This window comes from Perognathus longimembris, chromosome 24 (genome assembly GCF_023159225.1).
Source record: "Perognathus longimembris pacificus isolate PPM17 chromosome 24, ASM2315922v1, whole genome shotgun sequence".
NCBI classification, from domain to species: domain Eukaryota; kingdom Metazoa; phylum Chordata; class Mammalia; order Rodentia; family Heteromyidae; genus Perognathus; species Perognathus longimembris.
The window spans coordinates 30432280-30458620 of NC_063184.1; the positions used below are offsets into that span (position 1 = coordinate 30432280).

General features: G+C 47.1%; 1 protein-coding gene across 8 annotated transcripts in view; it reads right to left on the reverse strand.

The window, feature by feature from the left end:
* Positions 1–26341, reverse strand: part of Gab1 (GRB2 associated binding protein 1) — an 85118-nt gene that overhangs the window by 34020 nt on the left and 24757 nt on the right. For 2 of the 8 annotated variants that reach the window (XM_048333701.1, XM_048333702.1), the window contains exon 1: positions 15864–18389. The exons of 5 other annotated variants lie outside the window; for them this stretch is intronic. In XM_048333701.1, the coding sequence (XP_048189658.1) occupies positions 15864–16172 (309 nt within the window). In that variant the 5' untranslated portion in view covers positions 16173–18389. Of the gene's footprint in view, positions 1–15863; positions 18391–26341 lie in introns of those variants that run through there. One more of the 8 variants, XM_048333700.1, reaches the window with a different exon arrangement.

Below are 26341 nucleotides of genomic sequence, written 5' to 3' on the forward strand. Positions count from 1 at the left end.
GAGAAACAATGCTTCAACCCCGGCTTTCAACGATTCCATGAACTTAAATAAATATATATAAATATATATATATATATATGTGTGTGTGTGTGTGTGTGTGTGTGCTTGTATACTATTGGGATGAAAACAGATTAGTGGAAATGCAGCCATTTCAAGAGAGAGAAAAGAAAAAACAGAAAACTCAACAACAGAACCCAACCAAGTTGAAGTCAAGTACTACAACGTGGGGGTGGGCAACGGTGAGAGAGATTCAGGGAATTTTATCAGCAACTGCACAGATCATTTCTTCGTTGGTATTACTGTCACATCAATGCCTAGGTCAGGGCCCGAGCAGAAAACTTCTACATAAAACACAAAAGCAATGACAGAAACTCCTCAGTGCTCAAGAGGCACAAAGCGGAATCCCAACCTTTCCAGCATGGGGTGCTTCAGTAATATGAATTTATTACCTATTTATTGTTTTTAGTTGTTTTATTATTCGTTAACATGAATTTACTTTTGTGCCGGTGCTGGGGGCTTGAACTCAGGACTTGAGCTTTTTCATTCAAGGCTAGGGCTCTACCCCTGGAGCCTTTTTGTGGCTAATTGGGAGTAAGAGTCTCATGGGGACTTGCCTGCCTGGGCTGGCTTTGAACCCACCATCTTCAGGTCTCAGCCTCCGCGCCACGGCAGAGCGGCCTCGGGCCGACCTTGCCCTACACAGAAGGCAGCTGGATCGCATGGAGTCTGGCACGAGAGTGACACAAGTAGGAACGGACAAGTCTGGCCCTGGCCCTGTCCGCGGAGCGTCCCCCTGTCACCCTGCGCAAAGGCGGGTGCGCGGTCCCGCCTTCTCTAGGGGTCCAGACGCCGCGTGACAGCCAGCCACACGCGTCCGTCATCCTGCGCTCCAAGCCCGCCCCTCCTCATTGGAGCATGAACTCCATCCACTCCTGACCGTCGCAGCACCTGCAGCCGCGCCGCAGACGCCGGAAGATCCAGAACAGTCAACAAGGGTAGTGTTTCTAATGACTAGGAAACATTTAAACAATTAGTGTTTAAATAATGAGTCACTATTATTTGAGTGCTTACTGGTGGTTGGTAAATATTTAAACAATAGTGTTTAAATAATTAGCACTGTGGATAATTATTTGTCGTGACTATTTAAATCGGTTTTAATACGCAAGTATCTTTGCTTTCCAGGACATTCATATCATACGCCAAGAACCACCCTCCCTCCTGCCCCGTCCCAGACATGAATGCATGGATGGATGGATGGATGGATGGACGGACGGATGGACAGATGGCCTGCAGTAGGGAACGGAGTGAGATCTGATATATTCTCATAAAGAAGCCAGAATGAAACGCACTCCCAGACCCTGCTTTCTGCCCCTCAGAGAGGAGCAGGTCAGCACACAGCAGGCAAGGACTTGAGAAGCCACAGGAAGAGGAGAAGACCGCTACCTGAATGGATGCATGATGACGGCACGTCTGCGGTACCCCGACACCCACCATCCTATCCCCCAGAACAAGCCATCCGTTCTGCCACACACCGACAGCTCTTCGCCTCTGGCTCATTCAATAAGGAATGAAAAACAACTTAATCAAGACAAGTGAGTAGGAAGCCCAGGGCTGAACCATGCCGCCACGTGTGGACATACTCACACAAGAACTACAGCAATACAAGGGGTCACCTGCTTCGGTCACAAAACTCTGTGTGTGTGTGTGTGTGCGCGCGCGCGCGCGCGTATGTGTGCGCACGCACACACGTGCACACAGATACCAATACTGGAGCTTGATCCCAAGGCCCGGTGCTCTTGCTTGACTTTCTCATTCAAGGCTGGTGCTCTACCACTTGAGTCACACCTCCACTTACTTGTGGGCTAACTGGCGACAAGTGTCTCCAACTGTCTGTCAGCAGCCGGCTTTGAAGCGCGATTTTCAGATCCCAGTCTCCCGAGAAGCTAGGATTACAGGTAGGAACCGCTGCCCCACTTGCAACCTTAGTTGTGTTGGATTTTGTTTTGTTTTGTTTTCTATTTATAAGAATTGATTATCCATAGTGTCCACAGATTTCTAAATTCCATTTATTTTTCGTCTATCCTACCCGAAATGACCATTTTGCTTGACTTTCCGGCACAACACGTTAAAGCATGCCCATTTTTTTCTTCTGAGTTTCTTGTTGCCATATTAAGATGTAGATCACAATACTTTCAAGGCTGAAGATATAGCTCAGGCGGTAGAGTGCCACCTTCGCAAGTAGTGAGGCCCTGAGTTCAAAGCCCAGTGCTAAATAACAAACAACAACAAAAATCAAACAAAGAAGAACACCCCAAAATCAACATGCACATTAAGAACGAGATAAACAGCAATGGTGTGTTACCAAAACCAATTTCAAATGGCCATCATTACGTTTAATATGTAATAAGCCAGAGCAATGCTAAGCACCATTTTCTTCTGAATATAAAACGCAGTCTAAAGCTTCTAGGATAAAGACAGGGTTCCTTGGAAAGACATCCTTCTGTTGTCATGCACTCTGGACTCACTGGCTAAAATACATTAAGTCCAGCACAATAAACCCCCATCCAAAGAGAACAACCAAGCACGCAGTGCAACACAAGACAAAAACGACTCGACAGACAATGAGGTGAAAATCTCTCTTGGGCTGGGCACAGTAGCTCACGCCTGTAACCCCAGCTACTCAGGAGGCAGAGATGTGAGGATCGTGGTGAGAAGCCAGCTTGGGCAGGAAAGCCTGTGCGATTCTTACCTTTCACCATCCACCAAAAAGCCATATCTAGACATGGCTCACCAGCCCCGAGGAAACGAAGCGGAGGGACAGACAGCGCGCGCACACACACACACACACTGCAAATACCATTACCAGCACACACACACACACTGCAAACACCATTACCAGCACACACACACGCACACGCGCACACACACACACCACACAGTGCAAACACCATTACTAGCACCAAAAAGTAAATAAACGAGAGACCTCAAATGTGAATGTGGGCACTCAGACTATAGCCTGAAGGTGATGTTCCTGTACCCCAAATGCTGTCCTGGGGGAGGGCTGTACCCCCAAATGCTGTCCTGGGGGAGGGCTGGCATCCTTTCCACAAAACATGACTGTTCATAGAAAATGATTTTTTGTTCATGCATCAAGCAAACGGTCTCAATCAAACAAGAAAAGTTATTGACCATTTACTTCTTTTGTTGAAGAAGAAGAAGAAGAACAACAACAACAGCAGCAGCAGCAGCAGCAACAACAGGAGGAGGAAGAAGAGGAGGAGCTGGGAATATGGCCTAGTGGTAGAGTGCTTGCCTCATATACATGAAGCCCTGGGTTCGATTCCCCAGCACCACATATATAGAAAATGGCCAGAAGTGGCGCTGTGGCTCAAGTGGCAGAGTGCTAGCCTTGAGCAAAAAGAAGCCAGGGACAGTGCTCAGGCCCTGAGTTCAAGCCCCAGAACTAGCAAAAAGAAGAAGAAGAATCCAAGTACTGGGCTGGCCATTCTGTGGTGTGCTGACCCTGAACGGAACAGGGAGCCAGATTTTCTTTTTCCTGTCGACTTCCGCCTCCTTCTCCCCCACCCAAGCCTCTTCACCTCTGCTCAGCAGGAAGTAGGTCAATGGCACTGGAAGTCACCAGACTGCAGGGAGTGGTGTAGGTACCGTTTCCTGCGCCAGGACCAGGGGAGGGGCTTGGGGAAGAACAAAGGGCTGAGTGCCTTCTGCCAAAGACATAGGGGTGCCATCTCACAGGCTCCCCAATGCCAAGTAAAACAGGCAATTGCCACACAGCTCAGAATTGCAAATCAGAACAAATCCCAACCCCCTGCGCAACAACACAATACCCAGGATGGCACTGGAAGGTAAACAACCTATACAACTGTTGGGAACCCCGGAAGGCCAGTGGGAATCATTCACACAGCTCTGACAACCGCCTGTGTGTGACTGGCCAGCCCGCCAGGCCACTAAAGTCTGTAAAGGCTAAAAATAACCGCATAAACATGTTTACTGCATCTGAAAAATACAGGACCCACAGTCTTCTAAAGATAGCTCTCCAGCGCCAGCGCGGGGACTGGCCTGGCTTTTTTTTTTCTCTCTCTTTTTTTCAGAGATGGCATCGCTGTGTCCCACACTGACCACAGAAAGTCCCAGTTGCGTCGTTTATTTCAAATATGTAATGGGTGGAGTCTGGGGAAGGCGGTGGGCAGGGCTGGCGGGAGGGAGGGAAAGGTATTCCGCGACCCCACCACCTTGCTGGGCTGACTTGTAGGAAGAGCTACACGGCCCTGTCTGGCTGTACTTTTCCAGCCTGGGCTTTTCTGGTGAATTGGGGAGAAGAGTCTCAACCGATGTTCCTGCCCTGTTTGGCTTCCAAGAGCGATGGTCAGATCTCAGCCTCCTGAGCAGCTGGGATCCCAGGCACCGAGCCACTGGGTCCTGCTGGAGTTACTTTTTACATAGGGTTTTGTTTAAAGCTCAGCCTGTCTCCAGTTTTAAGAAATCTTCAAAATTTAGCAGCTGTTAAAAAGAAAAAAAAGTAAGGAAAGTGTGTAGTCATGTGTAGCACTCTGTCTGACGCCACCCTAGCTACTCAGGCTTTGCAAGAGCTGAGGAACTTACAAAACAAGGGCTTATTTTCAATAAGTCAGCCACTCTATTATAACAATAATATAATAATAAGGTCACTAGTGAATTGATGCTAAGTCTTTGAACCAAAGCCTAAACCCTGGTACTGACTGAAGCAGATAAACGACTGATATCCTTTGGACTTGGGACCAGTATCTTTTAAGACAATCTCTAGGCGACATCTAGCTACCCTATGGCTTTCTTTTCTTTTATTGTAAAGGTGATGTACAAAGGGGTTACAGTTACACAGGTCAGGCAGCGACTGCGTTTCTTTTTGGGCAGTGTCAGCTCTTCCCTCATTTTCTCCCAGTTCATTTGCAGCATGGGGTCTAGTGAGTATCACTGCTGCATTTCTTCACCATTTCTGTGTTCACCTTCCCCTCCCCCAAACAGATAAACTCACACATAAAAGACACAGAAATCAAAAACTGTGATGACAAAGGAGGGGAAAAACTCAAAAGAACAATAAAAACCCCCTTGTGTCCATTTCTTGGCGTTCATAAATATCATTTTATCATATGGCTTTCTTGAGAGGAGACAAAAAACTGACTGCTCCTTTCTAGGCTGACCCCTTTGCATGGGGTCTTGGGGGGAGCTCTGGGGAATGATTAACAACAACACAATCACTGCCATAAAGGCAGCTCTGGGGCTCTCAGGATTCATTCCCCAGTGAGTACCAGAATCGGGGACTGCGAAAGAGAAGCTGGTCGTGGCGCCCAGGTTCTGTCTGGGGGGGCACAGCTAAGACTCCTCCAAACCTATGCCAGCAGGTCCCCGGCTAACAGGCTGTCCCTAAGGAGAAGGCGACAGACTCTACCAACAACCAATCAGGGATTCCTCCCCTTTACAGGGACAGACACACATTTGCAAGACAGACAGACAGGATTACACAAAGTCTGAACACACCAGACAAAACATGGATGAATGATTCTGGGGTGAGGACACCTAAGATATTGTTTCTAGTCTCTCTTTCAGAAACCAACCTTCCTTCCTTCCTTCCTTCCTTCCTTCCTTCCTTCCTTCCTTCCTTCCTTTTTCTGGGGCTTGAAGTAATAACTCAGGATCTTATGCTCTTACTCCGCCTTTGTTGGTTTCTTGGTGATACTCAGAGCCTCTCCGATTTGTCTGCCGGGGCTGGCTTCAAGCTGTGATCTTCAGATCTCAGCCTCCTGAGCAGCTAGGATTACAGTCGTGAGCCACCAGCACCCACCTTGTTCTTGATCTTCAGTGAGCCACTGGTTCAGTCTCCTGAATATTATTATGTCATGGTTATTATAAACAGAAGAAAACTATCCTAGTAATGCTTTTTTCCAGGATGGCTGTGGTTGCCCAGCAAAGCAAATCTCAACCCAGGACTCCCACAAGATTTATTGCGGCTATCCATGCTCAATTATCAAGAGGAAGGAGCCGTGGGCATTTATTTCCCAGCGTTCTGTACTTGGGATATGGATCCTGGGGTTAATCTGTTTCTCTTGTCTATTTTGCTGTCAAATTATTTATAGAGGGTAATACCACTCAAATAATTCACTTTCTTTAAAATTCACTATACTTAGAGAATGATCTCATCACCCGGTTTTAAATACACACACGTTATGATATAATTCTCAAAGCATGCTTATACATCTAATATCATGTTTTGGAGTCTGTTCAAATTATTCGTGAGAATGAGTAACAAAGGAGAAAACAATGGAGCAGCAGCTGTTCCGGGTGTCCATCTGACTGACAGCAAGCGGTGTATTTATAGATAAACAGAGCAAACCGGGCTCCTCAGAAAAGAATGGTTCCCACCCAAATAAGTAATTACATCGGACAGCTCGGGGTGCGAGTCAGTTTGAAATGAATTAAGCTTGTGCGTGCAGGCCTCCTTCTTTCCATGCACTCTGAAATTAAGCTCACGGCGCCCGGTCCCATGCGCAACCTCTTCCCTCTCCCACCAGACTCTGAACCAACTGGAGTGTGTGAGAGGACCGTTGAGGTCACAGGACCGTCCAAACGAGGTGTTGAAGACACATGCTCACCTCAATATATTCTATCAAACCCATTCCCGCAGGAGGTTAGAAGAGCAGATGGTACAAACACGTGGCTCTCGGCCACCTGCCCTGCTGGCTGGCTGGTCTCGCTGACCCCCTCCCTGCTTCACCTCACTCCACCCCCTCTGCCCCTCTCTGTGTTTAGAGAGGGGTGGGCATGCTCACTCCCCGCCTTCCGGCAACGGCTGCCTCCATCTGCCAGCACAGAGCCCCCCCCAAACCCGTACCCACTCTTCCAATCGCCCCTGGGCTTGTGTATGGTTCTGTGAAAGTGAGATTTATTAGTCATTCCTCTGCCTCTCGATGCTAGGAGGGTAGAGACTCTCACCCAAAGGAAAGGCACTGATGAGGGTCTCCGCGGATATGTCACTGATGCCCGCATTAAAACATCTGTGTGCGTGCGCTCCAAAAGACAGACCTTCAGCCTGGGGCTGCTGGCTCACGCCTAGCCTAGGACCCTGGCGACTCAGGGAGGCTGAGGTCCAGAGGATGGTGACCCAAGGCCAACGTGGGCAGGACAGGTGCGTGAGCCCTCTCGACTCTCAAAGTCACCAGCAAAAACTTGAGCTGGAGGTGTGGCTCGAGTGGTAGAGCTCCAGCCGGCGAAGAGCAAGTGTGAGTCCTTAAGTTCAAGGCCCAGTAGAAGAAGAAAAAAGAAAGGAGGGAGGGATGGAAGGAAACATTTCCAAATAATGTTTATAAAGATCACGCACACACCTATGAAAACGTGCACTAGCTATGTATATGTATGTGTGTGTGTGTCTCTCTCTCTGTCTACCTATCTTCCCCTCGGACAAGGAGGTGACTCCAGTTCCTTTCCTATTTGTCACTGTCCCTATCCTCATGCCACCCCAAGGAGACAGCTCCTTGGATGGAGTGCTAATGAATTCTCCTTCCACACCTCCAACCGTGTCCCATCTTCAACTGAGCCTCCCTACCACTTCCTGCGGTCTCAGCCCGGCCCTCCCTGGAATCTACTAGACTCTGCCTCCTACCCCCTCACGCCCGGGGCGTGGCTTCATCCCTCTGTGGTCTCCAAGGCTGTCCACGAGGACTCATCCATCCTGCCCACCCCCCCCAACTCCCTGGCTCCCTCCCACGTGCACTCCCTCCAAGACCCAAGAAAGAGTGAGCGGCGGGCGAGAGCTGACAGGAGGGCTCACCACAGTGTTCACAACTCCCTTCAACCCGAACCGACGCAGCCTTCAAACGTGCTCCTCTTAGGATAAAGAGAAGAGCACATCGTCAAACGTCCTCTTACACGCTTTTAGGGACTGAGAGGCACAAGCGAAGGTCTCAGCCATCTAGCTGGCTTTCTTGAACTCTGAAACTCCATCCTTTGCCCTTGAAGCTGCAGAAAGACACCCAAGAACACGGCTTCCATGTTCCATTCCCCTTTTCCGGACACAACGGTGTATCCGTCAAATAGACATCGTTCACGACGTAAAACACTCTGCCGAGCACACGACTGGAATGGAAAAGAACGGCCGGTGACCTCGGGACAGCTGGAGCGGACATCTGTTTAGAAATCACGACCGAAGACGTTCCGTCCAGCCGCTCCTCCCCTCATCCACAGACACGCGCCGAGCCGCCGTGGCCGCTGCTGGAGAGAAGGCAGCCGGGAAAACGGCATCCTTAAATAAGAGAGCTTCAGACATAAAAGGAGGGCAGCGCGCGGCTGCCGTGCAGGGAGACGAAAGCTCCCACGTGCTCAGACAGGGCCGATTTCCCACCTCTATGATCACCTTGCAGGAGGAGTCGGGCTCGTCAGGGAAGCCCTCTCATCCCAGCCGAGGACGTGGGAAAAGCGGCTCCCACGCGGTCCCCGCCGCTACGCTTCGCACAGTTCCTCTGGGCGATGACAATTAGCAAGCTCTCAGATCAGATCCTGGGAGCCCGACAGGCTTGAAAGCCCGGCACGACGGCAATGCCTCCATCAGTGGACAGATGAGGTCATCCGCGCGGGCTCGACGCACGCACGGTCGCCCTGGGAAATCTCCCCACAGGCCATTCATTACCTCAGCCCCCTGACATCGCGTAACACCCACCCTCGCCACTCATCCCTCATCTAAGAGCCATCCCTAAGACACACAGCGGGGCGGGGGATAGACGGGAGGAAAAGGAACGGATTACATTTCCTGAAGTCTTTAGGCATACACACAGAGGGACAGAGAGAGACAGAGACAGACAGACAGACTAAGGGATACCCTTAGAGGAAGAGCCCAAAGGTGTTACTTCCCAGAACATATCTACCAAAATGGAAATACGGGATTTTTAAAAATATTATTATTGTTGGTTGGTAGCTTTTGTTTTTGCTTTGGGGTTTTTTGTTTTTTCCTTTTGCAGGGGAGAGGGGGGCATGGAAAGGGAGGGAGGAAAGGTGGACAAATGCAATCATGCTACTCAGCATACACTACGTGAGACATGACGGGGTGGGAGGGGGAACCTAGGGGGAAGGTGACACTGTTCAAAAAAAAAAAGATCCATACTCACCACCTGACTTATGAAGTGTTAACCCCTCTGTACAACATCTTAATAATTACAAAATTATATTAAAAATAATGGAGCTTGTTGTGTCCCTACTTGAATGGTAAGTAGTAGCAAACAAATGTAACGGAGAGGAGAAAGGCATCCGATGGTGATAATGATGGAGATGGAAGAGAGTGTTTGTCTTAAAAAAAATGTACAAAGTAAGACTCAGGTCTTGGATCTTGGGAGTTGACAGAAGTTTATCAGCTAACTTGATTGCTATGTCTTTTGAGAAGGTAGATTCATTTACAAAGAGAGATGAGGCTTCATCTATCACCTAACACTAGTTTACCACTAACAGTGATGCTATGGTAAGGATGAACCTGAACCTAAGTCCTGCTGAGCATGAAAGAAGAGCATGATTGATTAGTAATGTCTGCCATGTCAATGGACAGGAAATCAACATTAACAGGCTATACCTTCTGATCTCTGAATCACGTTCTTGATTCCTATTAAAAATATGCTACAAACCCTTCTCCTCTAAAAAAAAAAAAAAAAAAAAAAAAGAGGTAAATGTACAAAGCTTTATAGCTTTGTGATCATTTCCCCCTCCCCTGAAGAAACATGCCTTCTATTACAGGGTAAGTAAATATCACTTACATGTTCAGTTAATGTGTCTTGTTTGGGAAATCTATTTCTACAACAGAAGGCCATCCAACAAGAGGAGTGGTGACACCTTCCTCCAAAAGGAAGCAACTAAATCACACACAGAGTTGGACTCCCAAAGAAAGACAGGCTATCGACATAGGAAGAACAGCCTGAGACATCTCCACCTTCACTTTGGATTTGCTCTTTCTCCTCTGACTTTACCTTCTCTTCCTTATCTCCTGTTTCCACTGCATTTCATCTGATGCCTGACCTAAGTACATTGGAGGACATCTGTGTCATTGGGGCCACACACACGTGCATACACACACGCACACAAACAAAAAACACATGCCATTTAATGAACAGCTGTCCTTTTCTTAAGGTAAAAAGCGTCTATGGTTCTATTTTATGTGTTCAAGCACTTTCTATATTTGCGCATAGGTCCATCTTGATTTTTTTTTTTTTAGCAAAGCAAGCATTAAAAAGAAAATGGTCCTCTCTCAATTCTTGATGAAGAAACCATACAATGCTCTTGGATAATTTGGATATTCACCATCTGAAAGCAAGAACTAGTTCAGATCATCTCTTAGGACTTTTTCTACCAGCATAATAACAACAATTATTAAGATTTATTGAGTACTCATTAAGTGCCAGACATTGTTCTAAGCACTTTACACATTAACTTAATTCCTACCACAGCCCTATAAGGCAGGCCATAATTATTCTCATTTATAGATGAGAAAACAAGTCACAAAGAGATGAAGTAATTTACCCAAGTCATACTGGGAATGGGAATGTCAAGACCGGCACCACTGTGTATCGTCTGGCTCCAGAGCCCAGGAAACGACCACTTCCCTAACCACGAGCCCATCTGTCAATGAGAGGGAGCAGCTATTTTTTATATATATATAGGCTCTGTAGGATACCCATAATCTACCTATGTATGTATCTATCCCTATCTATCATGATTGTTATTATTACTACTATTGTTTTCCTCCATTTTCGTTTTGCAAATATATGTATGTGTATGTATATACGTCAGAGGCTGGTGGCTCATGCCTATAACCCTAACTAGTCTCAGGAGGCTGAGATCTGAGGATTACTGTTTGAAGACATCCCAGGCACAGTTGGTGGGACTCTTTATCTCCAATTAACCACCAAAAAAGTTGGAATTGGGAAGGTATGGATCAAGTAGTAGAGCGCTAGCTAGCCTTGAGTGCAAAAGCTATAAGGGATGGTGCCATATATTCATTTTGCTATTTCGGTGGGGGAGAAAAATAGATAAAAATTAAGAAACCAACTCCCTTCTACTTTCTTCCTTCTGAACGTGGCCCACCTGTTTAAAATGACTGCAGCTCTTCTCAGCCGTTAGGCAATAAGTTACTTGTAAAAGCACAGGGGCCTGTTCTTTAGGATCACCCCCTGATTAGACACGAGCACCGCTTACACACGAGGGTCCAAGGTGTAACACAGCAGGCATTTCCAAGTCAGTGACCTGCCCGCTTGCCATGATGCCAGCTTTGCTGCTTCGTGTCATGATTTGTTTAATAGGCAACAGCTGCATTTATTAAGGACCTTAATGCAGAGTATTAGCTGCTCCTTCAAATCTGCACGCGCGCACACACACACACACACACGCATACGCACAAGCCACACTTCCACACGAACACACTGACAGCAGATGTGGTCGGATGAATAGACCTCCACCCTACAGCGTGAGTGGCAGGGACCTGTGCCTCCTGTGGGCTGGGCCTCTGGGCGCTCGCTGGGAGTGTCTCCTGCACAACCCCCTTGCCCCCTCCAGCCGGGACGCAGGCAAGCCCAGGACCAAGCTTTGCCTACGTCGATGAAGTAGGCGATGCAGGGAGATGGACACTGGGCTCCCGGAAATTCTGCAAGCACAAGACGGCCCTGCGAGCCTGGACCACGCTCCTGGAGGGAGGAACACGTTTTGGCTCTCGCTGCTTTGGCTGGCTGAATTTTGCACCAGGGCTCTGAGCGTGTGACACGAGCCAGCTCACGAATGAGGCACACAGGGAAGTTCTGGGATGACTTAGTCCCAGTTTCCAGATGAGGAAACACAGACGTGGAAGCTGTGTCATTCCCCGCCTAAGGGCCAGGAGGAGGAAAGGCCGGTTCAGTGATCAGCTGCAGGTCTGGGCTGCACAAAGTTCACGCATCTCACCCCAAAGTTCACGCATCTCGCCCCTGTGCGCCTGTGTTTCCTTCAAGGAAACCCGCGCAGCGAACTAGAAGCAGACACGAAGCTCTAAAGTAAGGGGTATTTTTTAAAAAGGGACATAAGTTACATTTCATTTGATCACGAATACTCCTAAGATACTATTAGCCACAGATACACATTTGTGGAAGACTCTAAAGCCTTTTCAAAATTAATTCATTAATTATTAACTGTAACACAGCGAAGGAATCAGACTGCCTGGGCCCACAAGAAAGGGCTTTGGGGATGTAGCTTTTCCTCTGCATCTACAATCCTATGAAATCACAAACAAGGTCGAGCTCTGCCGCCACAATCTGGCCCTGTTAAACACTGGATTATTAATTGAAAATGAACTCATGCTGGCTGGGTTTAATACTATGTTTATTCTTAAAAGGGCCCACAAAAAGCTGTTACACAATCCTGGAGTTTTTCTTCCAGTACTAGGAAGCCAGACACCTTTGCCCGTCCCAAACTTGTAAAAGCAGGAAAAATGCCAGGGAGGTACGGATAGGGGGTGAGAGGGGTTGGCAGGGAAAGGGGGAGATAAGTGCCCTTTGTCTTTACATCTCAAAACAAAAAAAAAGAAAAATCATTCACCCAGGAATCCTTTCATCTCCCACAAAGTTCTGATAGCCAAGCGCCAGAACCCCCTTGTTCATTCATCCAGCAAATATGTACGAAGCACTTACTGCCCCAGGACGAGGCCAGACAGGGGCAGAGAACAGCTGGGAAGCAGAGCAAGAAGACAAAGACAGAGACCGACTTTCATGTATTCGTGATGGTCTTCACCCTAACGTTAAGCCTGAGCGAAAACTCCAGAACAAATGGTCGCATTCTTTAGTAACCTCAAAATGTACCAAAACACAAAGACATCTCTTTGTTTTTCCCTCCTCACCTGACAGATCCCCTTCCAACAGAGGAGGCTGGACCCACTGTGGTGGGTGGGTGGGTGTGTCCGTCCGTCTGTCTGTCTGTGTCTGCACGAGTGCATGTGTGCACTGGTACTAGAACTTGAACTGAGCACCTTATATTCTTACAAGTCCTTTTCCCTCAAGGCTGGTTCTCTACCACTTGATCCACACCTCCACTTCTGGCTTTCTTGCCAATGAATTGGATAATAAGTGTCTCCTGAGTTATTGTGCCCTGGCCGGCTTACAGTAGCTGGTATTACAGGCGTGAGCTGCCGGTGCCCACTGGATCCATTCTTGTCTTTATACGCTGGGCACTCCTGGGGAAGTCCCACCACCTGCTGGGTGGTATTTCCTACTCATCTTCTCAGAAGGTCTGCACATGCATTTGGAATTCACGCTCACCCATCTGCTGCCCGCGCTGTCGCCAGCCCCACACGGTTCCAATTAATAGGAGATGAGTGAATGAAGCGAGCTCTCTGCCAGCAAAAGCAAGTATTTCATGACATTGGTCTCCTCATTCTACGCTTGGTTATAAAGACCAGGGAAGAAACCGAGAATGGTTGGCACCTCCACAGTAAATCATTTCTATAAAAATAAAAGCTCTTCATACTCTTGATTACCGACTGCGGAAAGATGAGGCTGAGAACCCTCGGTGGGTGGAACAGGAGTGAGTTTCACTGGACCTCTATGCGGTCAGGTGTGTCTCCAGGAGCTTGGTCAGAGGACGCTCTGGGCCTGCCCTGTGGAGGAGCTGGACAGCTTTCCCGCAGGCATTCTGGCTGCTGGTAGCTCGGCCTGGTACTCACCGAGGGGGCTCTGTCTACCAAAGCCCTGGCTCGCCAAAGCTGAGTCCTATTTCTGCTTAGCATGCACGTGTGCGCTCTCTCTCTGTGCGCTCTCTCTCTCTCTCTCTCTCTCTCTCTCTCTCTCTCTCTCTCTCTCTCTCTGTGCCAGTCTTGGAACTTGAACTCAAGGCCTAGGCACTGTCTTTTGGCTTTTGTGCTCAAGACTGACGCTCTACCACTTGAGCCACAGTTCCACTTCTGGCGTTTTTGGTGATCAAGGAGAGATAAGTGTCTCATGGAGCCAGGCACCGTGGCTCACGCCTGTAATCCTACCTACTCAGGAGGCTGAGATCTGAGGATCATGGTTCAAAACCAGCCCAGGCAGGAAAGTCTGTGAAACTCTGATCCCCATTAACCACCAGCAAACTACAAGGGGTGCTGCGGCTCAAAGTAGTAGTAGAGTGCTGGACTTGAGCGAAAAAGCTCAGGCCCAGAGTTCAATCCCTACCACCGACAGAGATGGCAAGATGCAGAGGCACCGCGGTTGAGATGGAATCTAGCATCCGTGTAAGACTGGGAAGAAAATGCAGGACAGGAAGTGAAGAACAGAGGCCAGGAATGAGGTGACCTTCAATGACAAACCAAGCCAGCCGTTAAGGGGAGTCACAGGAAACCTTCAGTACCACAAGAGCCCCACGCGCAGGAGACGCCATGGCAGAGACCGGTGAGAAGCGAGGGGTGGGGAATCTCAGGCCTCTATCAGTGGTGCTGTGACTAAAGCGAGAGTTGAATACGTGACAGAGCAGCAGGCTGCAAGGAGGAAGTCGAGCCCCGGCAGGATGATGTTCCACTTTAAAAGTGGAAGTTCACACGAGCCGGCAAGCTCTGGTACCCTCTCCCTTCACCCCCACTAGGTTAGGTCACTTCATGCCTGGCTCCCCAATCACATTGCTTCTTCAACAACTGTACAGAGTCCTGACTCTGCATTTCCAAGGCAGTGACCTGCCTGCTTATCATGACACCAGCTTGGCTTGGCACATAGAGTCCCCTAAAGTTCACTTCCCCATTTTCTATTGCAGAGAGCAGCACAAGTTCTTCTGCTGTGGGCTAGAATATAATATTCTAGGCCATCTGGTCTCTGCAGTACCAACAACTCTTTCATTTTAACATGGAAGGAGGCACAATTTATAAGGCAACAGGCACGACTGTGCCAGTACAACTTTCTTTACAGAGGTGACAGGCTGACTTGCCACTCTTCTACGCTAACAGAAGCTGAAGCTTGCTAAACAAAGCACACACGTCTGGACTCTCTTGCAGCTACCTCAGGGCCTGTGACTGTTCCACATGACCAAATGGATGTGAGCAAATATAATCAGCACAACTTTGAGACCACTCCCTTCTCTGGGGCTGAAATGAAATCATAGTGCACCCTCTTGGACTGTGAGAATGGTACTGCGCTCTCTGGAAGATAGTAAAAGGAGATGGAAGAAATATGTCTATTGAGATTTCATGTAATGGACCAGAATGGGTCAACTGCATTGTTCCAGTAAAGAGATGAAAAACACCAAGGTGCTTTTAACTTACTTAAGTTACTATATGTTGAGGATCTTTTAATAAAGATTTACATTTTCAAGTTCAGTTCATCACACAAGGTAGTAATAAATTCAGAAAGGAAGGCAACTTTGTTCCAAGACTATAAAAAAAAAACAGCAATCAATCATAAACCCACATAGAGGGGTCAGCTGACTTGATATACATCATTATTACAATAACTAGTACTTAGTGAAGGTTTACTCCCTGCTATGTTCTTATAAAATGCAGGCTCTCCTTGTCTTTATATCAATTGTTGTCATGGTCACTTTTACACAGGAAGTTCAGAGATGGTAGGAAGTAGGCTCCAAGTAGTACCATTCCTAAGTAGTTGCACACATATGGAAATTCAGAGACATGGGTCTCTTAAGCACATTCTCTTTCCCAAATCTACTTGTTAGGTCACAGATAAATCACAATAATCTTCCTGGTCAATTCTAGGGTGATACTTAAGAAATGGCTCTCTAACTCCAGGTTTCAGTTTACAAACAAACAAACAAAAATGCATTCACCAAGATCCACGGGCTGATCCAGTACTCTTCATGAGCCAAGTAGACCAATGACACAAGGTTACATGACTTACCCACATTCCTCTGAAAGACTCAGAGAATGCCAGAAAGTGGATGTCACCAGACAGACTCCACCAAGCTGCCACCAAGCCCCAGACATCACCACCTCCTCCTGGTCTGCTCGTTACAAGTTGACACAGGCTGAGCACCTGCTGTACCAGACTGACAGCGCTGGGCCTGCAGAGCTGCAGCAAAATCCACCACAGAAGGGAAGTGCTGCTCTCTGATGGGAAGGGTGGGCCTGCTATGGCCCTCATCTGTTGGGTGTAGCATCCGTCTCTGCTGGGGGCTTGGCATCCTTCGTGTGGACCATCTGGTTCCATTTTCCTGACTACCAAAGCCTTTCCTGTCTTGTATAGCCCAGAGATGCCGTCTCACCCAAAAATCACAACACAGCCAAATGATCGTGGCAGGTGAACCCAAAATTTAGTTGTAACCCCCGACCCTGTTTCTGAGGGGAAGAACTGTTTCAAAGTTGGTTTCCTTTTTTTTTTTTTTCCAAACAAGACTAAGAGCTGAGTTTCTGAAAACTTGAATAATTCAATAGCAATGGATAACAGACAATTAACATCAATGATTGTAATTGTTTCTATGCCAAGAAGAGAACACTAGGTATATAAAGAACACCATGACATGAAAAGGGCAGCTCTCCTTTCACTGGGGGGCTTTAAGAGGATGCTTCGTGTGGTGCGGAGTGTTGCACAGGTTGCTCTATGTCTGGATCACATACACAGACACGTCAGAAACTCACAAGTCGGAAAACACATCAAATTTCAGTGGTCTGATGGGGGAGAGACTGAATAAAGATCAGAGGGGTATCATAACATATTGAAATACGGAGTCTCTGGAGAGAGGGTCCAGGTTCATTATAACCCAGCTATTATGCACATTCTATCTCTACTAAATTGATATTAAAACCCAAGAAGAGCACATGGGGCACTCAGACACTTGTGATTTATTACTATGGAAGCTGAGTTTCTCTAGGATTTACGAGTTACAATTACTACTTTCAAATTGAGCAAACAGCAGAGAACAATGGATAAATTACCAAGAAGAACACAAATGTCACTATTTTAGCAACAGTTAACACCCACTAGAAATCCGTTTTATTTCGCAATGGGAATTACCAAAAGCCACAGGAGAAGAAAAAAAAAACCCACAATTAGGGAACAGGAGCCAGAATATAGTTTAAGTCTGGAGAATCTTATCTTCTCCCACTCGAAGCAGTCACAAGACACAACAGGCGCTGAGGCCACACATTTATACTTGCAGATACTGGAAAGGAAAAAAAAAAATCTTAACTGCTTAAGCTGACAAACACTACTCCAAGGTTTACACTGAGTCATCTGATCTTCAAGTGCTGATTCTCAGACTCTATCTTCCCCTGACACAATATCTTCTTTCACCAACGCCAACAGCTCATCAAAACAGCCTCTGCTAAGCAAGCTCCTGTGTTTTTTCAATGTTTTTAAGTGATGGAACTCTCCATAGAGCAAAACAAGACTTGGACAGAAATATGCCAGGGAAAAAAGACAGAGAGAAGATAGGGAGTTTCAGGGAAATGCCTGATAAAATTCCACTGTTTCCCCCCCCCCCCAAAAAAAAACAACCAAAATGTACTTTTCCAAGCTCCAAATACAAAAGCAGAGCAAGAAAATAGAAATATATTCTTGAGTTGCAGCATTCCACAGGGAGACACCCATTTCTTTCAATGACCACTTTTGCTACAGCCAGAAAACAATAGAGACAAACTCCCTCCACCCTCCTGGATTATTTTATAGTGCCTACCTATAGAAATGAGACCTTCACTGCGAAATTCCACCGGCCTTACACAGACATCAAGCTCACTGAAGAGATGATTTTCAAAACGAGAACAATGGAGAAAGATGTAAGACCCTGCCTGACAGCCGAAGAAGCTGCAGGCCAGCTCAGGGAGAGAGAAGTCATAGAGTAAGACTGAGGAAACCATCGCAGAAAAGATTCTGATCTACTCACCCCACACAGGATGAAGCAAACACGCACACCTTTCATGTGGGCTGCCCCGAGAGGCAGCTCCCGCCCCTCAGCCTTCCATCACGAGCAGAGTCTAGGAAAGTCATACGGGACCTCCGTTACGCTACCGGGCCCGCACCCAAGTCAGTGACTTCACCTTAATAACAAAGCCAGCTCCAGGGGACACGCAGGAGAGACAACGAAAGGAAAGACAACGGCAGAGCCATCTCCTGCTCAAGGAGTGAGTGCTTTCTCCACCGAAATGTTGCTTGTCTTTAGAAAGCCTGGAGTCATGTCATGAAATCTGAAAAACAACAATAACCCACACGAGACGCTCCCAGTAAAAAGACTCTCCCTGTAATGGACTTGGTTTGCGCACCGAGCTGAGCTCTGCAGGAGCCAAGAGTTGTTCAGAGCACTTTGCATAACTTGAAAGTTGCTCAACAATAACCAACACAGCCGTGTAAGTGCTATTAGCCTGAGTTTACAGATCAGGAAACTAAGGCACTAATGGGAAGGCACTTTTAGGTGGGTGAGTGTGTGTGTGTGTGTGTGTGTGTGTGTGTGTGTGTGTGTGTGTGCCAGCATTGGGGATAAACTGAAGGCCTGAAGGCCTGAGCACTATCCCTAAGCTTTTCTGCTCAAAGCTAGCACTCAGCCCTATGAGCCACTTCCAGCTTTTCTGATGGTTAACTGGAGATAACAATCGCATTGACTTTCCTACCCAGGTTGGCCTTGAACTGCGATCCTCAGATCTCAGACTCCAGAGCAGCTAGGCTGACGGGCGTGAGCCGTTGGGGCCTGGTGGGAAGACACTCGCTTCTGATGTCCACAGCTTCAATGCTCAAGGAGCCTCAGGCCCTGCACACCTTCCAGAGCTGCTTCCAGGGTTGCAAGCACCTTTCACTGAGTGTGAGTCCCTTCAGAACTGATGAATGATCTGTCTCCCAGGTGACAGAGCCTGATTATTACCATCTCTATGTTACAAATGAAAAAAAAAAAAAAAGACTCAAAGGAGTCAAGAAACTTGTCTAACACTGGTTATGGGGTAGTGTGAAACCAGGCCCTGGAGGCTCATGCCTGTAATCCTAGCTCCTCCGGAGCCTGAGATCAGAGGATCTTGGTAAGAAGCCGGCCCAGACAGACACATCCTAGTGGTTCTTCCCTCCAGTTAACCAGCAAAAAGCCAGAAATGGAAGTGTGGCTCAAGTGGCAGAATGCCAGCTGTGAGCAAAAGAACTCAAGGACAGTAGTACCCAGATTCTGAATTCAAGCCCCAGGACTGGTGGGCATGCACACCCACTCAAAAAGTAGTGCGGGCATTTATACTTGAGTCCGTGTAGGAGCCAGGGTCTGGCCATTACGCAGGTGTCCTGCACAGAAATAATCCACCCCTCCTCCAGATGAGTGGCTGACCCCCAACAGCCAGAAAAGAGCCACACTGTAACTGATCCTTTAGCAGGTGAATACTGAGTAGAATACTATTAAGGGGAGTACAAAGGCAAATTGGTCAAATTCCCATGGAACAGCCAAACAACACTGAGGCCATAGACATCTTTCCCAATTAGTTAACAATGAGCATGTTAGAGGTTTCATACACTGAGCGCTGCTGACGTGGAACTCTGAGCTATAAATACACAGAACTGTACACTTCTGCTATACATAAACCAAATGATCTGCAAGCCACACAGCATTTTGAAATGCACTAGAAAGCTTTGCTTATTATAAAGAATTCTAAGGTTGCATTCTTCTGTTGTGTCAACATTCTTTTAAAAAATAATCATCTTCTAACCCTCATAGGTTTTTGGTGTTTTGTTTGTTTGTTTTTTCAAATTTCCCCAAACAGCTATCCTCTATTTTAGCCAGACTAATTAAGGTCTGGAATGTGTAATAATTCAAATTACATATGCTAAGGGCGTAGTTTTGCCTTACATGGAAGAAATGCACCATTACCCAATTCCACTGGGTCCCTCTCTAGCCTGGGAGGTGAATTGTTAAGCTTCGGATCATACCAGCATGGGAACGAATTTGCATTTACAGCCTGGCCAAGAAGATCTTGAAATAAAAAGTCATAGAGATCAAAAGTTTGATGAGTACAATTTGAGAAAGAATGATGAGACAGTGACCCCCTGAATGTACAGCTAAGAGAGTCCTGAACTGCAGGAGGTAAGTGATGGTTTCTAGAGATTAAATCCAATGGAAGACAACAAGAAACCAGATGCCAGCACCAGAATGTGCCAGTTTCCCGCTAGTGTGCTGCTACCACAGTCTCAAAGTCTTCTTTCCACCGTTCCTACTAATTGCCATGCTTAATGACGAATACTAACACTCCCTATTGTGAGAGGATGAAATCAAAGGGAGTGAGTAGGCTACCTCTGGCTTTATTTCTAGTCTTTAGACTGTTAAGGGTCCAAGGTCTCAGCACAGAGTTGCTTTGTTTTATGCCAGTACTGGGGCTTGAACTCAGGGCCTGAGCATAGCTTTCTCACTCAAGGCTGGTGCTCTCCCACGTGAGCCACAGCTTTACTTCTGGCTTTTTGCTGGTTAACTGGAAGTAAGAATCTCACAGCCATTCTTGCCGGGCTGGTTTCAAAGCTCGATTCTCAGATCTCAGCCTCCTTGGTAGCTAGGATGATTAGGTGTGAGGCAGTGCCTACATGTCCTGTGAAAGGAATCAGGAATTATTCAGCTCAGGATGCCTCTCCTCCAAAATGAAAACCTTTTTATTTCTTTTAATTTAAGACAAGGTTACACGAACTGTTCCAATGCTAAATGTTCTATCTGTTCCTTGAATTTTATAATGTTGACATAAAAAAATAATCCGATAATAAAGCCTTTTTGATGTAGTCCCGCCCTCCTAGCCGGAGCGGGCCCTGGGGAACGCGGCAAGAAGGAGAGGCTTTGTCCGCAATGGCGCGAGGTTCCCCGCTCTTATCTTTGAAGGTCACATACCTTCAGGTGCGGGGAGGAAAGCACACAATGCTTCTCACTTAACTCGCAATACCAGGGCCTGCAGCTAGACCGTTCACAAACCATCAAGGAGGCCTCGGTCCCTCCAGACCGGTTGATCCGTTCAGTCCCTCCCAACGGGTTCATCAGTGTGGTCTCCAATGAGACCCTGAGCGGGTCAACTGCAGGCCTAGCAGTGCCGAGCTGGTCGAAGACCAAAGCCCCGGTGTCATGGGACCCCTGGAGGGGGTGAGAAAGAGATTCACAGCTGGAGAAAGAGCCGTGGAGGCTTAGACACTGGGAAAAGAGAGGGAGAAAGAGACAATAAAAGAACAACAGAGAAAACATGTTGAAAGTTCCATCGTACCTCTCCCCCCAAACAAATGCTCCAGTCACCTAACTCAAAATGACATGCGTTCACTGTATCCGGGAGCTGCAGAAAAGCCTTACGAGGCGCTGGTAAACACGAGTTTTGCTACTAAGATATGAGGAGTGTCAAGAAAAAAGAAATTCATAATTAAGAAAAGTCCAGAATGTGTATCATATACAAGACAACAAAAAAATGCTAACAGCATATCTTCAGTCCGCTTGGATTTCCATTCCAACACACTACCAAATCTCTTTTGACTATTTTTCTTCAAAAGCCATCCTGAAGAAAAGAATACGTCTAAAAAGTGGTGTGTGTGTGTGTGTGTGTGTGTGTGTGTGTGTGTGCGCGCGTGTGTACATGTGCACACAGGCACGTGTGCGTGCTGGTACTAACTAGGGCTTGAACTCAGGGTGTGGGCATGTTTGTTCCTTTAGCTTTTTGTGTTCAAGGCTTGCTGTCTCCACTTGAGCCACAGCTTCACTTCTGGCTTTTTGATGGTTAATTGGAGATAGTCATTCCAATTTTTCTCTCTACCCAGGCTGGCTTCAAACAACAATCCTCAGCTCTCAGCCTCCTGGCAGGAGCCCCCACTGCCCAGCTTAAACAGTGTTATGTTTTGTTCTGTATCACTCCTTTGTACTGCAACGCGCGTTAGCACACGATGGGTTAAAATCGCTGAGTGCTGGCCTAGAAACACAGATACACATGCTATTCCTTATTGTTTCTTTGGAGTGCTGTCCCAAGTTCTAACCACCTGACTTAAAAGTTGAACCTCACCTGCAGCACATGAACACGGCTAGCAACAACCACCTGGGCAGGCTTAAGAACTGTCGGAGATTTCACTCTGCTTTTGTATTTCGCTGACATGCATACCGATGTGGGTAGAGTCTGGGCTCCATTTGCAGAGTGGCACAGACGGCCTGGAGAGCTAAGAGTTTCAGTGTAGCAAATACTTTCATCCAACTTCCAAAGCAAAGAGCTTCGGTGTCACAGAGGCAATTCCATCCCATTTCTGGGAGGATAATGGTGGATTACAGAAAGATAGTGGGAATGTACCAAGATATGTGACTTGCCACTGTCAGCCAGGATTCCACAGTATTTGATTCAGAACCCACTATTTACAGATCAGTCAGCCTAATAGTTCCACGCTCCCAAAAGTTCCCAGATGAATTCTTGCCAGATTAACTTCTAAACGTTCTCCAAAAGATTGGTTTTGGAAAAAAGAAAAAAAAAAGTCTCCCTATTAAGAGGTTTCAAATACTAAAAGCACAATGGCAGGCTTCCAGTTATTAATTTTCAGCAAATTACAAATATTCATGGTCAAAAAAGGTTGTTTTTTTCCCAGTAAGAACAATGTCCAGCTTCCTATTTAAGAAAAATAACTTTTTTTTAAAGTATGAATCTGACTACTGTATCCAAGTGCCCAAAACATTAAGATAAATTCATCCAAGACATATTCTTGATGCTTTTTATATTAACTGACTTATTAAAAACGGATTTATAGCTGGGCACCCAAGGCTCATGCCTGTAATCCTAGCTACTCGGAAGCCTGAGAGCGAAGACTGATGCTACAAGCCAGACAGGTAGAAAAATATGGAAGACTCTTATCTCCAATTAACCAGCAAAATGCTGGAATGAAAGCAAGGCTCAAGTGGTAGTGTTCCACCTGTCCGTGGAAAAAGCCAAATGAAAGCTAACGCCTTGCATTCAAGGCCCTGTACCAGCACACGCGCGTGCGCACACACACACACAGAGTTATTTACAACTTGTTGAAACACTACTATATAAATTCAGATATGACTAAATGAGGCTTAAATAAAGCAAGCAAGCATCACTTGACTAAATCTAAATTATTATACTACCCACCGAAAGTCATGAAAAAATCATTTTTGCCGGCTAGATTTTCTCCACCTCCAGCAGCAGGTTTGGCCTTGCGGTGGCTCAGTGTCCTGCCATGGTCCCTGGTAGCCTCACCAAGGAAAGTCCTTCCTGCAGAAAGGTCAGAGGACAAGTGACCAAGCTCAGAACAAAGAGGGCTTGCACGCGTGAGAAACTGAACTGTCCCCGTCCTAAGGTGCCGCGTGCACAGCCTTGATCGTCTCTGGTGAAGTACAACATAAACCCGTTCAAAGCCGTTCGTCATCAAAGGGTACAAAGTGTGAGCACCACTTCTCCGGGTTATTGAGACGGATCTTAAAATAGGCCTGCATAGCTAATATTTAATTTTGTGTGCTTATCTTTATGTGAGAAATCTTACCAAGATACAAACTGTTTGTAGAAAGCCTCACGATTGGCTATCTCCACAGAGAGTTCTCTACGAGCCTGGTCTCTGTTTTCTAGCTATAAAAAGCCAAGTTGTTTTTTTGAAAAGGGCAAATTATTATTACTTCAAATACTCTTCTGTCTCTTTCTTGATACATGTAACTTAAAATAGCTCCTCTGAAGCCAGCAGAAATGTGCCAGGAACATTCCATCGAGTTTGCTTTATTCCTTCAAATCTCAAAAAGGCCCACTCTAACCTTCCACTCCTTTGGTTAATGGTGTCAGACAAGACTTTTCCTGGGAGGTTAGTCCTGACCAACTCATCTACGTCTGGAAGCTGGTTTAAAAAAAAAAAGTTGCCGAGGGCTTGAACACAGAGACTGATCACTGTCTTTTGCTCAAGGCTAGCACTCTATCACTAGAGCCTCTCATCACCATGCCTACCTTTTTGGTAGTTAATCGAGAGAAGAGTCTCACAGGCTTCCTTGCCCAGGCTGGCTTTGGGACTGTGATCCTCAGATCTCAGGCCTCCTGAGTAGTTGGGATTACAGGCGTGAGCTACCAGGGCCCAACTAGCTTGCTTTCTTACTGTGAGGTACTTGAAAAAAAAGTCAGTGTTTATCCTCTATAAACAAACTTCAGCAACTCTACCCCATCCATATTACTTCACGTATATCTCTCTTTTCTTTTTTCTAGTTATTAGCTCCCCTCCCCTCCCGCTAAGTCCCACCCCCATCCAGCAGAGTTTCCACAGGTAAAGCCAAGAAGTGCCCTGGGATGGGGCGGCCCCAGGGCCCCTCGTAGAGCCGGGATTCCCATCCTGGCATGACAAGTCTGTCCCCAGGGGGTACGTGGCGGGATCTACAGACCCCCTGGCTAGTCACGGCTGGCTGTGGGGTGTGCCAGGAACATCTGGTAGCATCGAGACCCACAGTAATGTTAACATCCTACATGCCAAGAGAGAAAAAGCTAAGGGACAGCACTAAGGCCCCAAGCTCAAAGCCCAAGCACTAAAACAAAATTTAAAAAACAAAACTGAATTTTCAACTTAGCAAAATGATGAACTATGAGCCTCAACCCCCTGAAGGGGATGTCCCATGAAGAAAACTAACACAAGTCCCAGGGCCCAGTTATTCTAGATTCTTCTTTGCAAGGAAAGCACATACAGAAGGCCTAGTGGTCGATCCACACCAATGGGAATGACGTGCTTCCAAGCAGAGACCCCACAATGTCTCCTGGGCACCCACACAATTTCTCCTCCACACGAAGGCATTTTTTAAAGTGAGGTCCTCTAAGAGAACATATAAAGCAAGCCAAGCACTCGCCAGAGCTATGATTACGAGGGGGTCCTTAGGAACCAATGCCAACCGGACAGCCATGTCATGCCAGCCTTGGGATTGGCCAAGAGCCAACCTGAGTGCAAGAGGAAGGAAAGAAGACACTGGATGTGAAATCCACACAATACCCACAAGCAAAGCCATCTAGAGCTCAAGAGTCCCAAACCGTGTCCCCAGATGGGATTCAGTCTGAAAAGACAAGAAAAATTGTGAATCAGTGTCTTCTCTTCAAACTCGCCGCTCTACTGATCCTCCAATCAGGCCCGGGGCTCCCACCCCATACACACCCGCTCTACTGAGCCTCCAATCAGTACACGCAGGCCCCAGGCTCGCACTCCATACACACCCGCTCCACCGATCCTCCAATCAGCACACGCAGGCCCCAGGCTCCCACTCCATACACACCCGCTCCACCGATCCTCCAATCAGCACACGCAGGCCCCAGGCTCCCACTCCATACACACCCGCTCTACTGATCCTCCAATCAGGCCCGGGGCTCCCACTCCATACACACCCGCTCTACTGATCCTCCAATCAGCACACGCAGGCCCAGGCCCGGGGCTCGCACCCCCTACACACCCTCAGCTACAAGTCACTTGACTTTGCGTTTCACTGCATTCTGTGTCAGGACACTTTTGAACAAGACCAGTTGGTGACTTGCCCTTTGAACGCAGTGCTGCGGCAAAGGGAGCAGACTTAAGATGTTACATATTTGTTCTGGAAAATCCTATAGAACAAGACACCAAACTCCTCGGAAAACAAAAATACTTCCTGGGCAGAATGAGTTTAAACCTCTCCCTGTTTTGAGTCTAGTCAGTAAATCAGTACTGGAGTCTTACAGGAACTCACATACTAAAAACCAAATCCAAACCGGAGGCTTTGGGCACAGAACCAAGCCTGAATGAGGACATTCACCTCAGCAGGAGGTCAGGAAGGCTGGACACAGCCCAGGGCAGCCATCAGCAGAAGCAGGCCCACACAGCACAGAGTTCCGGTATCCCACCCATTTTGTATGTGACGGTAGGAGGGCTTGTACTCAGGGGCCTGGAGCGCTTGCCTAGCTTTTTCTGTTTAAGACTGGGGCTCTGCCACTTGAATCACACCTTACTTCCAGCTTTTTTGGTGGCTACTTGGAGATAAGGATCTCTCAGCTTTTGTCTGTCCAAGTTGGCTTCGAACCTGCATTTTCAGATGTCAATCTCTTGAGTACTTAGGATTATAGGCATGAGCCACTGGCACCACTTTGGTTTAAACTTTGTCAGAATGCAAGATAAAAAATCCTAGGAAGAACTGGGTCGCAAAAGTCCAAACTATTCAACTTCCCTCTTTCATCCATGTTCTAGATTTGATCAAGGAAGGGACGTAGAACTGAAAATCGAGCCCACCCTGAAGAAAGGGCACCTATGGCTACAAAGCCATACCTGACCCTGAGCCAGGGAGCTGCTACTACTATAGCAGCAACTTCTCTGCAGAGGTCCCAGAAGAAATGAAATGCGGAAATACAAGAAGGACACATCACCGACATGCAAACATATTACCAAGTCACACAAAATTCTACCTGGGGTTTTTAGATGGATAGTCT